Source organism: Barbus barbus, assembly GCF_936440315.1.
Source record: "Barbus barbus genome assembly, chromosome: 32".
Lineage (NCBI taxonomy): Eukaryota > Metazoa > Chordata > Actinopteri > Cypriniformes > Cyprinidae > Barbus > Barbus barbus.
In genome coordinates this window covers 26,670,829-26,686,464 of record NC_136760.1, presented here as the reverse complement: position 1 = coordinate 26,686,464, position 15,636 = coordinate 26,670,829, and the positions used below count along the sequence as shown (strand labels likewise).

At 37.4% G+C, this 15,636-nt stretch overlaps 1 protein-coding gene across 2 annotated transcripts in view; it reads right to left on the bottom strand.

Annotated features, from left to right (window-relative positions):
• Positions 1–15,636, bottom strand: part of adam12a (ADAM metallopeptidase domain 12a) — a 103,287-nt gene that overhangs the window by 37,035 nt on the left and 50,616 nt on the right. Inside the window, exons 1-5 of one of the 2 annotated variants that reach the window (XM_079388547.1) lie at positions 10,850–10,958; positions 9,794–9,870; positions 6,860–7,049; positions 773–838; positions 73–144 (exon numbers count right to left, since the gene is read on the bottom strand). In XM_079388547.1, coding sequence (XP_079244673.1) covers positions 73–144; positions 773–838; positions 6,860–7,006 — 285 coding nt within the window. In that variant the 5' untranslated portion in view covers positions 7,007–7,049; positions 9,794–9,870; positions 10,850–10,958. Of the gene's footprint in view, positions 1–72; positions 145–772; positions 839–6,859; positions 7,050–9,793; positions 9,871–10,849; positions 10,959–15,636 lie in introns of those variants that run through there. The other variant, XM_079388546.1, reaches the window with a different exon arrangement.

Sequence of the window (15,636 nt, the reverse complement as noted above, 5' to 3'; positions counted from 1 at the left end):
AATTATGTGTTTTCTGCAAGTATTAATTATTCATTTATTCATTAAGCATGTTGGCATGCTTTCCGAGTTTACCTTGTCCACGTAGTTTGCTATTTCAGCAAGTCTCTGTTTCACTTTCTCCACGTCTTTCCCCTGTTTCTGATACTGAAATGCAAAGGAGGACAAAAAAAAATATTTAAACTGCAGCCAAATGTGCCTTTCATTGGCCGGCTGTGGTAAATGTCACATGAGGTAATTCATTTTCCATGGGCAGCGGCACACAGATGTTGAGCCAAACACGACCAGCAGTGTTTGAAGTCCAGACTGTCAGTTTTACAAAATAAAAGCACAGATTAGAAATGTGTCACCCATGATTGCTGTGATTATTGCAGGAGTGACAAAAATCACGTTGGAAGATTGACTGCAGTAAAATTTGCATGACAAGAAGAAATGCACTAATTTTTTAAATGTAGATGGATGGATGGTTTCATGCTATTGGCAGCCAATAAATCAGCTTCTGAAACACCACGTTGATCTTTGTTGCATGTGAATCAATATTTCATATAGTCTGGATCTAATTTTCATTTACTTTATATAGTTTAGTTCTAGTTTTTTGAGGATGAGCAGCATTATATGGTTAGTTATCATTTGCTTTGAGCATCACTGATGTCTTTGACCCAAGTAAAGCAGACCTGCATTTCATTTTTGGGTCACGACCCACTAGTTCAGAGCCGCTGATTTAGATGATTGAAAGTTGGAGATGCGTGTGAGGTCAAGAGCGTCTCTTCATTACCTCACGGTTGTCTGCGACGATGATCAACTCCACATGCTTGGTGCTGCTCTGAGCATCTCTTTTATGCTGCAGGGAGAAAGAATGACAGAAAGAACATGATTAAGAGAGAACTTCACCCTCTTCTTCTGAAGGACACGGTTAATAGGGCCTGCACTAAAGAAGCTTTTATAAAATCTCCCAAGGCCCATATTCACATGAGTCTGTATAAGTCTGTATGACCTTTAAGGAACAGAGGTGACATCTTCAGCTCTCTTCCAAATGTGCCCTGTATTAACAGAGCAGTGTGTGATTGAACATCCTCTACTGGGTTCAGCAATGCCCACAAACTACATCTGATCCACTGCCATGTGCTTTCCAGGAGACCGTTCCCTTTAACAGCCTTCGGATTGCCTGGGAATCTCATTTACTCATGTGAAAGACCCACTTGTCTTTTATAGATATTATAAATGTCTCTTTTCAAATACAGAGTCTTTCAAGTAATTCTCACCTACCAACTCATTCTTCATTTTTACTATTTTCCACATTTTAGGATAATATTGAAGTCATCAATGACTAAAATGACACACATGTATGTATGGGAATTAGTGAAAGCAAATGTTATATAAAAGAAAACTCTTTTCAAATTGAGCTCACATTTTGTCCAGAGACTTGCTGACTGATTTTCCAATCCAATCTGACTCATCAAACAATAAATCTCTCTATACACATACAAACAATAAAAATTAAATAAAAAATAATAAACAAATATTCAAAAACTAAATATGTACTAAATACAATGATAAAATAAAATATGGATAGTGCAAGACAAGTCAAATGTCTAGTAAACTTTAACAATATTTGAGACCTACAGCTAAGGGGAAAATTTTTTCCAAGTAATTCTCAGCTTTTTTTATATACATATAACTCTTTAATTGGTCATTCTTTGGTTTACAACAATGGCTTTCTCATTATACATTTATGCGACAACTGCTTGCTTTATAAAGACTTATGAAGTATTACAAGCCCCTGTTAAATTTGCATATAAATTATATTTAGAAGTGGTTATACAATTTTCATCTAGCAAAGTCTTCATAGCTCAGATATAACCACTAATTTTCATTTCACAGCTGTAGTGTGAAAAGAAGGGCTTTATGATTCATGAAAACTAGTAAATCCCCAAATTGTAAATTTAACATCTGCTCTAATGGCTCTCTAGTATGAGTAATGAGACAAATTGGTCATGCAAATATCATATATATCCAGATATAGCCAAATCAGATCTCATATGTGTGCAGGCTGTTTAAACATGCAACAGTGTCCAATCAATGCCAGACGCCTGTGAAAATAAAACTCAAATCTGTTTGATAGTCTGTCCTGGCTGGACTCATATTTAAACTAAGATGAAGGTGACCTTAGTATTCAAGCATTCAGCATCAGTCCTCTCGCTCTCAATGGAAGCTGTCTCTCATTGTTTCCAGTGTCTGGTCTTCCGTAATGGAAATAAAAGGCCAGACTCATCTGTGTCAGGCTTCGTGTTGAGAAAAATTAGAGTCGTACCGCCTAGCAGACTGTTTCACCTGTTTCACTTTGAAGAGAGAAGCTGATAAGAGTCTAATTGAATAAAAACACTTGACTTCCACAGTGAGACTGATATCTGCTGAACTGATGAAACATAGGAGCTTAATTCAGTCAGCATCAACACCAGGCACAGAAACGGCTGTATGTGTAGCAAACGGTGGATAAATGTTTGTCAGGAGAAAATAAAACCTGTTTCTGAATCTCAAAAATGACTCTCTTGTGTGTAAACAGTTAGTTTGTATTGAGATTCTGAAAGAGGCTGAATTCATTGTCAACATTCAGACACAGGGATCATTTCTATCGTATTAAACACTTCAGTGCCCATGGCGAGAGACTGAACGTATCCTCGGGTGTCCTTAAACTGACCAAAACAAAGAGAGATCTGTCACCTCGTGCATCAGTACCTTCTCTAAACAGAACCGGTTTCCTGAATAACTCACCTGTCTGTCATTGGTCAGGCAAACAGATAGTCCCGCCCCCAGACTCACGCTATTGGCTGAGTCAGTGTTATTATGTTGGGCTGGTCGAGAAACTAACTTTAAAAACAAGCCATTTTATTTCTGTAATGTGATGCATTTCAAATAAAATATATAAAACAAATATAACAATAAAATAAAATATAATTTAAAAAATATAAACAAAATAAAAACTGAATAGTACAAGATCAGAAGCCCCTGAGTGTGTAGTAAAATAATAAAGAGCTGAGGGAAAGTCTTCCAAGTATTCTCAGATTTGTATTGCCCTATATCTGCTTAATTGGTCATTCTTTGGTCTGTCATTGGTCAGGCAAACAGATAGTCCCGCCCCAAACACAGGCCATGGGCAGCACCCAACTTTAAAAAGGAACCTATTTTATTTCTGCAATAAAATAAAAATAAAAATGTTTCTAAAAGTCCCACCATAAATGCAGAATCAGTTTTACTGGTTGAGAAACTAACTTTAAAAGCAAACAATTTTTATTTCTGTGACATATTTAAATAAACAAAATTGAAATTACACTGTAAAAAAAAAAAAAAAAAAAATGCTTTTCTTGATTTTTTGTCTTGTTTCCAGCCAAAATATCTACAAATTATTAACAAGTAAAAATTATTGTCTTGTTTTCAGAAAAAATTATTCAAAATTAAGTGAGGTTTTGCTTGAAACAAGCTAAATAATCTGTCAATGGGGTAAATTTACTTAATTCTGACTTGTTTTTTTCTGAAAACAAGACAATAATTTTTACTTGTTGTTACTTGTGGGCCATGTGGGTTTGGATTTTGTTTTCCCTTCATAAAAAAACCCTTCATTTAAAAACTGCATGTTTGTCAACAAAGCCGACTTCATTTCTGCTTTTTCCTTACATTCCACACTCAGCATCCTGGGCTTGACTGAGACCTGGATTCGTCCAGAAGACTCGGCAACCCCAGCTGCTCTCTCTCACAATTTCTCTTTCTCTCACACCCCTAGGCAAGTTGGCCGGGGTGGGGGCACTGGTTTGCTCATTTCTAACAATTGGAAATACTCTACCCACTCTCCCCTAGGCAATCTCAACTCATTTGAATATCATGCCATTACTGTAACAGCTCCTATAAGACTCCAGAATGTGGTAATCTACCGTCCCCCTGGCCAAATTCTAGCAACTTCCTAGATGAGCTGGACGGACTGCTGTCCTCTTTCATGAAAGATGGCACTCCACTCTTCGTCGATTTCAACATTCACCTAGACAGGCCTTATGCTACAGACTTCCAGTCACTCCTAGCTTCATTTGATCTCAAACGCCTCACCACTACTAGCACGCACAAATCAGGCAACCAACTGGACTTAATTTACATACGCAATTGTTCTACAGATAACATTCTGCTACAACCACTACATATCTCACCATTTCTTTATTACATTTACTTTAGATTTTGCTACCCAGGTGTCACCATCTCCCTTACCGGTTACTTTCAGACGCAACCTACGCTTCCTTTCCCCCTCCCTTCTTTCCTCTGTAGTATCCTCCTCTCTTCCCTCGCCTACCCATTTCTCTTCTCTGGATGTGAATGCAGCTACTGACACTTTATGCTCTACCTTAACCTCTTGTCTAGACGACATCTGTCCTCTCTCCTCCAGGCCAGCACGGGCTGCCCCTTCTAACCCCTGGTTATCCGATGTTCTTCGTGAGAATCGGACCGAACTCAGAGTGGCAGAGATAAAATGGCGCAAATCAAATGATCCGTCTGACCTGAGTAGGTATCAGTCTTTGCTTTCATCTTTCTCTACTGAAGTCCACACTGCCAAATCCTCAACAAGATCAACAGCGCTCCAGACATGTGTAATCTCTTCAGAACATTTAATTCTCTCCTCTGTCCCCCTCCTCCACCTCCCACCACTTTGATAACCGCTGACAACTTTGCCACTTTTTTCACAGTCAAAACTAGAACAATCAGTAACCAGTTCTCAACTCCACAGGACCTCCAATCAACCACATCCACTGCTCTAACTCCCATCTTCTCCTTCTGTCCCCTCACCGAGGCAGAAGTATCCAAACTTCTCCTTTCCAGCCATCCTACAACATGTCCTCTCGACCCGATCCCCTCACACCTTCTCCAAACACTCTTACCGGCACTCACACACATTATCAACACATCTCTCCTCACAGGCATCTTCCCCACAGCATTCAAGCAGGCTCGGGTAACCCCACTGATCAAAAAACCTACATTAAACACTTCTCTTTTAGAAAACTACAGACCTGTCTCTCTCCTTCCATTCGTAGGGAAAACACTCGAACGAGTTGTCTTCAACCAGCTCTCACGGTTTCTTTCACAGTACAACAAACTGGATGCTAAACAGTCAGGTTTCAGGAGTGGCCATTCAACAGAAACTGCGCTACTCTCAATCACTGAAGCCCTGCAAATTGCAAAGCCCGATTCCAAATCATCAGTCCTCATTCTGCTGGATCTTTCTGCTGCTTTTGACACTGTCAATCATCAGATTCTCCTGTCTACCCTCTCATCACTGGGCATCACTGGGATTCCACTTTGCTGGTTTGAATCCTATCTCACCGGTAGATCTTTCAGGGTGGCCTGGAGAGGGGAGGTATCCAAACCACATCAACTGGTCACTGGAGTTCCTCAGGGATCGGTTCTTGGACCCCTCCTCTTCTCCACATACACCACATCATACATGCACATGGCTTCACACAGCTCTATCTCTCTTTTCAACCAGATGACCCAACGGTAGCTGCACGGATCTCAGGCTGCCAGGCGGACATCTCGGCATGGATGAAAGAACATCACCTACAGCTCAACCTAGCAAAGACGGAACTTCTTGTCTTCCCTGCCACTCCGACTCTACAGCATGACTTCACGATTCAGTTAGGCTCATCAATGATCACCCCATCAACTTCGGTCAGAAATCTTGGTGTAATCTTTGATGACCAGCTGACCTTCAAAGAGCACATTGCAAAGACTGCTCAATCCTGCAGGTTTGCACTACACAACATCAGAAAGATCAGGCCCTTTCTGACAAAGCATGCTGCACAACTTCTTGTCCAGGCCCTTGTCGTTTCTAGACTGGACTACTGTAATGCTCTTCTGGCTGGTCTGCCATCAAACACAATCAAACCTCTACAAATGATTCAGAATGCAGCGGCACGACTGATCTTCAACGAGCCCAAAAGAGCCCATGCTACACCTCTCTTCATCTCCTTGCACTGGCTACCAGTGGCAGCTCGCATCAAGAGGCTCAGCACCCTCCTACTTCCACTCACTATTACGAACCTACATCCCCTCCAGAAGTCTGAGATCTGCTAGTGAGCGACGCCTTGTGGTACCATCACAGAGAGGCTCAAAATCACTCTCCAGAACATCCTCGTTCACCATTCCTGGCTGGTGGAATAATCTTCCCCCCCCTATTCGGAACGCCGGATCCCTGTCAATCTTCAAGCAACAACTGAAAACTCATCTCTTTTGGCAGTACTTGACTTCATCCTAAACTCAAAAAAATAAAACTCACTCTTTCCCTCTATCTTTCTCTCCCTCCCTTACTAGCTTGTACTTATTTGAACAATGTCTGAGACTTGGTGTTACGAGCACTTCCTCTGTCTGATTGCCTCTTCAAAATGAATCGCTTTTTGTATTCCCCAATTGTAAGTCGCTTTGGATAAAAGCATCTGCCAAATTACTAAATGTAAATGTAATGTTGTGTTTACTTGTGTTACCTTTGATTAATATTTAAATTTGTTTGATGATCTGAAACATTAAAGTGTGACAAACATGCAATAAAATAAAAAATCAGGAAGGGGCCAACACTCACACCACTGTATTTGCTTTGTCCCAAAGGTGATGTAAATTTACTTCCAGTTGCTATGCAGTTATTAGGGTATTTTGATGCAATTATTATGTTCAAGGCTTTTTATTATTATTATTGGCTCAAATAAAAAAATTAAAAAAGTTTATGATATTATAATCTGGCTCTGGTGTCTCTTTCAATCATCATGGATAAAAGCCCAACCCTACATTGTGTACAGCTAAATATTCAGTTTTGATGTGTTGTTGTTGGACTCACCCTCTGACTGCTCTGAGAGCTGAAGACGGCTCCTGTAGTGTTCATCATCTCTGTAGGGTATGAAATGTTGTGACCGTGTCCGCAGGTTCCCTGGGTCACTTTAAGATGTTCTCCTCTGTAAAGACGGTGTGTGTTTCCGTCTTCCATCGGCTCCAGCACATACACTTCACGTTCGACTGAAATCAGTCCCCTGCAGAACGAAACAATGAACAGCATTCAGTTAACATCCGAATATGTTCATGATACAATTCATATCTGTTCGTATTATAGCTATGCATGCATCATGTAAACATAACAAGAACTAACAATGACATAGAAGTTTTATGTATTGGTTTACTGGGAATAGGAGCAGTTCACTTGACGTAACTTTACTGACATGTTTTTCTCTCTCTCATGTTTTCATAATTTTGCTGGACAGTGAAAAACACAAATCTGATCAATAAACAAAATAATATTGCATTTTTCTCCCCCAAGTAAATTTCAAGTAAAATGTGTAAATCGTCCTGCGCTATCATGAACACTGAAATATAGAAATGTATTAAAATAAATGTGGGGGAAAACTATATTTATTTAATATATTGCTTATCTATATCTTATCTGGGGTCTTTTTTCTTGAACTATGTACATATTGCACAAAAATATAAATAGTCTATAATATTTTGTAAAAAATTATAGTCTCAATCTATTTCTAGTTTCTTATCAGAGAGCATATACAATATTTTCTTAATTAAATTTGTAACATTTATGAGCTACTTTTGTCAAATTTGACTATAACTTGTAGTAAAATGTACGGTCAGTTTTTCAAATTTTTTTCTCTTATATTTTCAAAATGTTGCTAGACAGTGAAACATACAAATTTTATCAATAAAAATAATACATACATTTTTACATTTTAGCAATTTCCTTCTGTCTTATGAACAGTGGTCTATTGTCTGGACTGTGCACATATTGTACTAAAAAAAAAACAGTCTAAAACATTTGGTCAAAAAGTCTCACACAATCCATTTTTAAATGAGCATCTCTTGGAAATGTTGCTAATCAGGAAGTAAATACAATATTTTCAAGCTTTTACGGTAAAAAGCAGAACAATGATACCTCCTGCTATGAATTAAATTTGTAGCATTCATGTGGAACCGCATCTGTACTCTATTATAATTACTGTGCTTGCAGTTTTCATGACCTCATATTAAATTAGAGACTATGTGTAATATTTGCACTTATTTGAACAACGCTTTTCCCAAAATGTGCTTTCAAATGCTGAGGTGCACTGATAATTTATGATTATGGGGACTGCAGACACAGAATAGGAGTGAGACAGAAGAAGCTTTTACTGCATTAGCACAAAACGGCGAGAGAAACTCTTCTATGAGAGGAAGTGGTTTCTCGTTTTCCCACAAAATAAGACAGCGTGACATTTTGGAAAGCGGCTTAGTTCAACATCCAAGCCACTGTTGGTCAGCAGATGATCCATTTTGTAGGATATTTGGCTAAATAAATCTTCCCTCGAGCTCTAATATTACCACTCTGTGGTTCTTGGACTGGTGTTCTCAAACCTTTCTCACACTTTTGAGTCGTACGCTGAATTTAAGCGACATTCTCCTCAGCTGGGAAACGGCCAGCACTTCGGGCTTTTCCAGAAGTTTCAAAACTACATTCTCCACCGCATGAGATCCTCGTGGAAACCCTGGACGCTGCCAAACTAAAGCAGCAGCAATTTGTTTTGGCCACTTCTGTCGGAGGAGACCTGCTCGTGTCTGTCTGCCAGGCAGAGAGAGACAGGTTACTGCGGCACAAAAACTGAGTCAAGGTGAAATAAAGAGTTGAACAATAAGCGGCGTGACTCTGGGGACGGAGACGCGTATCACGCTTTATCGCTGTCATAAATCCTGCGCGTCCAGGCCGCACTCGTTCTCGCAGGTCCAGGTGTGAAAATCAACTTTATGTATCTCTTGTGGCGCATGATCAGTTAATATAAAGTTATTATGGTGGCGCTCTGACAGAAGCTGTTATAGGACAATTGCTTTCCTCTTTTATAGCTCAATCGCATTTGTTTCATAATTGATGAGCTTTGCAACATCGACACTGTTATTGAACTGAATGCAACTGAACTGACTCAAGTTGAAAAGAGCCACTTTAAAGCTGAATTAAGCTTGTTTCATAATTTGATGAACTTTGCACTATTATTGAACTAAACTGAATCGACACTAAACTGCACTGAGTTGAATAGTCACTATCTTCTATTGCTTTATTATATAGTTGAATTGAGTTTGCTTTGTAATCGCTTCACATTGTTATTGAAGTAAACTGAATCAACTTAACTGCGTTGACCCGTACAGTAAAAAATAATACTTCAAATATAATATAGAAAAATATAGAAAAAATGTCTGAAATTAAATTTTCAAAAAAAAAAAATTGTATTTATACATATATATATACACACACACACACACACACACATACAGTATACTGTATACACATGTCCATAAATCTAGAAATCTAAATCTATTATAAATCTCTAGTAGGCCATTCCATCCACATTTCCATTTAGTATAAATATAGGCTACTGTAAGATTGGAAATATATTTAATTTATTTAATATTTAATGTATTTTATTCAATCTACAGTACATTGTATGAAGCGCTATAAAAATCAATGTGACTTGACTTGACTAGTGATGTCCTCATGTAACATCACACTCTTCACTTTTGAAACTATCTGAATGTCCCTTCTCGGGTAATGAATCAAACCTAAGTGTGCTTTTTCCTAATTAAAACATGAAGCATATCATGTCTCTGGAGGATGCCGAACTTCACAGAAAGTAATTAAAATGCCCTTTCCTCAGGTGTTTCCTGCTGTAAGTTCAGTCCCCGAGCTCAGTGCACCATGGGAAGGTGGTGAGGTGAGGTTAATGTACAGATGTGACCGCTAACTCACCTGAGTCCTGTGCAGGTGCTGAGGCTGACCTCTGACCCCGGGTGACCCTCCACCTCGCCATGATAGTAGCAGTGAATCTGGGACACAAAAGACAGGCGGTTCAGATGTTTACATCAGTACATAAATGTATTTTAAAGTAAAGTCAGGGTAAATGATCAAACAGACTTATGTGCACAAAAACACTTGCACTTCCTGCTGTTTTACATGTAATTTAATAAAACTGATTAAATATAATTTCTGTTGGCAAACACAATACAATAAAAAGAACAGCTTCTGTATTTACATTGTTTAAGACTGGTTTTATTGTTCACATTTTGCCGTTAAATAGCCTATTAACCATGTGAAACCTTACATGATATGTGACCCTGGACCACAAAACCAGTTATAAGGGTCAATTTTATACATCTTCTAAAAGCTGAATAAATAAGCTTTCCATTGACGTATGGTTTGTTATGAAGGACAATATTTGAAATATTCGAAAAATATTCCGAGATACAACTATTTGAAAATCTGGAATCTGAGGGTGCAAAAAAAAATAAAAAATCTAAATATTGAGAAAATCGCCTTTAAAGTTGTCCAAATGAAGTTCTTAGCAATGCATATTACTAATCAAAAATTAGGTTTTGATATATTTACAGTAGGAAATTTAAAATATCTTCATGGAACAAGATCTTTACTTAATATCCTAATGATTTTTGGCATAAAAGAAAAATCAATAATTTAACCCATACAATGTATTTTTGGCTATTTCTACAAATATACCCCAGCGACTTAAGTTTTGTGGTCCAGGGTCACATATGATTTTTAAGTTTGTTTAATGTGATTTTGTAAAGTTGTTAAGCACGAGGTGAAGGTAGATGTTTTACACTAAAAGACCTTCTACTTGGAAAAATGTATAAACGATCAAGCAGACGACAGAAGGCATGAAGTAGATTGTGTGCAACAGGATTAACAGGTTTAAGATCATATTGATCATTTCGAGGCCGTAGAAATGTATCAAATATGACACAGCAGGCTTTATGGGGGTTTAAAGGTATAACTATTGTGACAACATACCCCACTATAGGGTCAAAGACCCATGTTTTCAGCTGCCTTGCTTCAGGAGGTGCTTTTCTCACTCATTTTCTCAAAAGAAAAGCATTTGTGAATAAAACAAACCAAATTAATTCATTACAACATTACAGACTTGATTTGATTCGAGTCAAAAGATGTAGAAAATCTGACAAAAACAAAGCAAAAGTCTGATTACTTTTATTATTTTATGATAATGGAATAAACTGCAATCAAATGAGGCACTGTGAACGATATAATCAAATCAGAAAGCATGGTAAATCTATTGACATTTAGCTCTTGTCTGTACGGATCTGCTTCTGTATTCTGCTCACAGTGCATGATTTCAGAGTTTCACTCCATCATGTAAAAGCGAGTGTCACTCCTGAAGTTTTGCTGTGTGTTTGTACGCAGTGAGAGGCTCTTCAGGACAGAGTAGTTTGTCTGAGGAAATGAGCAGCACTTGTCTGGTTTGGACTGGGAACGGCACTGGCAGAGATTCTAGAGCTTCACAACAATCCTGTCCAAGACTTGCTCTGTCCACACAAACCACAGAAAGAAATAATGTCCTGTTTTCAGCACTGGGCCAGAGGTTTTACTCTCTCTTTCTTTCTTTAAAAGACATTTCCATTTTTTAGCCTTTTCCTGTTGGGTGTTTTCAGACTTTATCCAGTAGCCACTGTGTAAAAATATCACAAAAACAACAAATAAAGCAATGTTATAGCTATTTAACCATGGTAAAAGGGTGTTGTTCGGCAAAAACAAACAAACACTTATTTTATCCATTTTTTACATAAAATTTGTATTTAAATACAAAATATATATATATATATATGATCAACTTATCATTTAGCTTATGTGTTTGTATGTATATATATACACACATATATATATATATACATATATATACACATACATACACACCCATATATACACACACATATATATATATATATATGTATATATATGTGTGTGTGTGTGTGTGTGTATATATATATATATATATATATATATATATATATATATATATATATATATATATATATATATATATATATATATATATTATATATTATATATATATATATATATATATATATATAGCTCATTTTGAAAGCTACGTTTGTCACAGCATTTTTATTTTATTCATTTTTTCCACCACCTGTATGTTATTCAATACAATTCTAAATTAATTAATTGAGAAATTGGATGTTTATCATTATTAAAAGTCTTTATTTTTTTACTTTCAATAAAATGTCCTTCATAATTTTTACTTTATTTATCCAGCAAGATCAGAGAGAATTTATACTTTTTTGTGTCAATATTGTTTTGATGAATATTTTCTGTAAACAGTAAAAGCTCGTTAGGAAAGCAAGGATTGGCGTTTCAACTGTTAATTTATACCATTTTAATTTGATTATTTTTTTTATTAATCTTTATGATATTCAATATAAGTAAATAAATGAATAATACCCAAAACCAACAATATTGGTCAAACTATTTTTTTTACAAAAGTTTCAAAACTGTCAAAAATGTACTTTTTACTTACTAAATTTGTACTTTTTTAATGTTTATGAAAGGCTTATTAAATTTAAGTCCAGTCAGAGCAAGCAAGAAATTTCCATTTTTTCTTGTCAATATTGTTTTGATTAATATTTCCAATAAAGAGCTCATTAGGAAAGCTGTAGGCTGTTTTGATGGTTACCAATCAATATAGTAACTTGCTTTTAATATAGCATCTGCACTGTATCATGTTTTCAAATGTGGCTCATCCACTCAGATTTTACAGCAAGAACTGTCTGCTTTATAAAGCTCATTTTATTTCATATTCATCCCAGCACGCCAGTGACATTGGGGTTATTTAAAGAGCATGTCCTGCTGTAAACTACAGTCCTCCATATATCTCTGAGTCTCAGTCAAAGGAACATGAGGACATCCATCATAACACACAACGCCCTGAGCTATGGTGTCCATCACAGCATTGAGTCCTGCCAGCCGCCGGACAAAAGAGACATTCCACTTCCATTAACAATGAAACGCACAAAGCCACAGACTTAAAATCATAACTCTATGTACACCGCATGTGGATTTGAACAGACTAAACAAACAAGCATCTAGCAAATGAGTACATAAATGAATACATGTAAATAATAAAGTTATTCTCATGCCTTACCCTACAATCAGACACAGACTTATTAAGATCTTTCAGTATGCTATTTGGTGAAAACATGCATAAAATGGGATTTTACATGGCACAACATTAAATAAAACATAGTAATATCTATAAGGCAAGAGCAACATTGATGTACTTCAAACAATCAGCAACTTTAACAAAGGTATTGTAAAGATTTTGCTCATAATAATGATTCAGGATAAATGTGATAAAATGCATGTTCTGAATACATGTAGCTTATCAGTGATGTAAAGGCTAACAGATGGTGTGCGGTCAGCCTCAGGTCCAGTGTTAAATCACTTGGTCGCTTCATACTGTGGGCCACAGCGGAGACGTGATGAGTGAGATCATACAAAACCTCCATTCAACTCCACACGTTTGTGCAATTTATGCCGTTTTTATTTGATTCATTTTCGTGCATTGCCTGTGTGTTTTTAAACCAACCAACAAACAATCAAACCTTCATTTCCAGTTTTTATCATCACCTAAATGTTTTGAATATGATTCTAAACAAACAAACAAACCTTCATTCATCCGTTTCTAAAAGTGTTCATTTACAGCATTTTTAATTAATTTTAATACACACACACACGTGTACATACACACCACCCAACTCCATCTGTTTCTTGAGGTTATTGAGTAAGAACAGAACGCAATGTTTATTTTTCTTCACAAATATTATTTTGATTTGCTTCGTATGTAAGCTATTTGCGAAATAAAGCCAAATTTGGACTTCACAACTCCAGCAGAGCACATGCACTTTCAGTGAATCCTTGAAGTTTAACAAATAAAAACTCATCTCACGATCTAAAATGAGTTTGACACTCCTGTTCTAATTGCCGTAATATATTTAAGCCCTTCTCGGGCGCAGCGTTCGACTGGAGCTACAGGAGTCCATGAGCGAGTCCAAAACTGCCTCAGTGGAGTTCTGCTTCAGGATAACGGCAGCGCACACACAACCATAAAACAGACTTAATCAAAGGCGGAGGAGGTCTGGGAGAACAGACACACACTGACACACTCCTCAAGACTTTCTGGAACACAACTGAGTGAGAACACTCCATCTGGGCCCTGGATCTCATCAGATCGGCACAATTCATCCCGTTTACAGCACTAAACATACCGTTCTGTTGCCTGGTGCACAAATGTTTGGAGGCAGCAAATACATCAATTACTGTATAATTCGATCAGCGCTGTGAAACGTTGTTTTAGGCCCGGGTGTGCATGATAGATCACGCGATGGCAAGAATGAGTCAAGCACAGTATACGGCTGATATATGCAAGTGACTGCTTTACGTTATTTACACATAAAAATTATGAAACAATGTAAAAACACAGAGCTGGATGCATCCAAATCCCAGATACAATGTGGATCAAATTGTAATTAAGAGGAGTTTGATAAGGACAAGATGAAGTTTAGTTGCTGATGATGATCTAGGTCATGATTTGATTCCCAGGTAATGCATGATCCTTCAATGCTATATATGTCAGGATAAAAGCATCTGCCAATTGAAAATATATAAAATATTGCATTACATTTCAGAATACTGTAACTTCACCTATCAATTTCCACATAAAAAAAATAATGAAAATCAGTGAAATAATAAAAATCTAAAAATCAAGAGCAGTAATGTAACTCTTCTGAACAAAACCTGCACAATAAAACTGGAGTTTGTATGTGTGTGAGAAACATCAATTTCTGCACTCAGGTTGAAAGAGCATCTGTCTTGTTCCAACATCCCAAATCAGTTTCTGAAGCCCAAACTCAGCACTGCTCCCTCTGATGACATCCAGGTCAAGGACTGCTGCTGTTTCTGGATGACCTGAACTCGTTTCCCATCCAAACAAAGCAGGGATCCATATTGCCTCACACTGCTGAGAAAAACTGCTGAATGAGCTGAAAAAGTCACAATGCTTTATGAAATCTCACCCTCCGGTGTTGTGAAACATCTATTGCTTATCTGACCCTTACTGGAGCATGATGGGAATATTCTCTATTTGTTTCAACCCACATTTCTGAAAGCATTTTGAGTGGATTTAGACTATTGCTATGCTGTTGCTGGCGTGGCTCTGAGCAAAAAAGAAAAAAAAAAGAAAATCACAAGTTTGATAACTAAAGTGAAACACATGATTCAGGAAAAGTTACCAGCAAAAGCTCAACACAAAATTTTCAATGTTTGTTTAAATTACAAACCCTAACCCTGAGCAACAGTAATGATATAATTGTCTTGCCTATTTTCTTTTGCTGGATTTCTGATAGCATGTGTTTTCTTTTCATAAAGTGTTTGGCTCAAATTGTCTGGCGAGGGAAACCGGCGGTCCGCTGGAGAGCAGATTGAGGAAGACAGGGTCAGTGAACCTGAGGTGCTCCTCAGAAGAGCCTTCAGGCCTCAATGTGTCTGTTTCACTGTCCAGTAATCTGAGCTGCAATCTAAACACATAAAACATGCAAAGATCCGTCATGGGTGGCTTTTCGCTCTCTTGGTGGCCCTCTTTTGACCACCTCTTCTCTAAAGCTTTTGACAGCAGTTGCCCCGAGGGCAGAGATCAGTGATAAGATGGGATCGTAACTGATTTGGTTAAGGTAAAATAGAAGGTCTCTACTCTAATGAGCTGATGC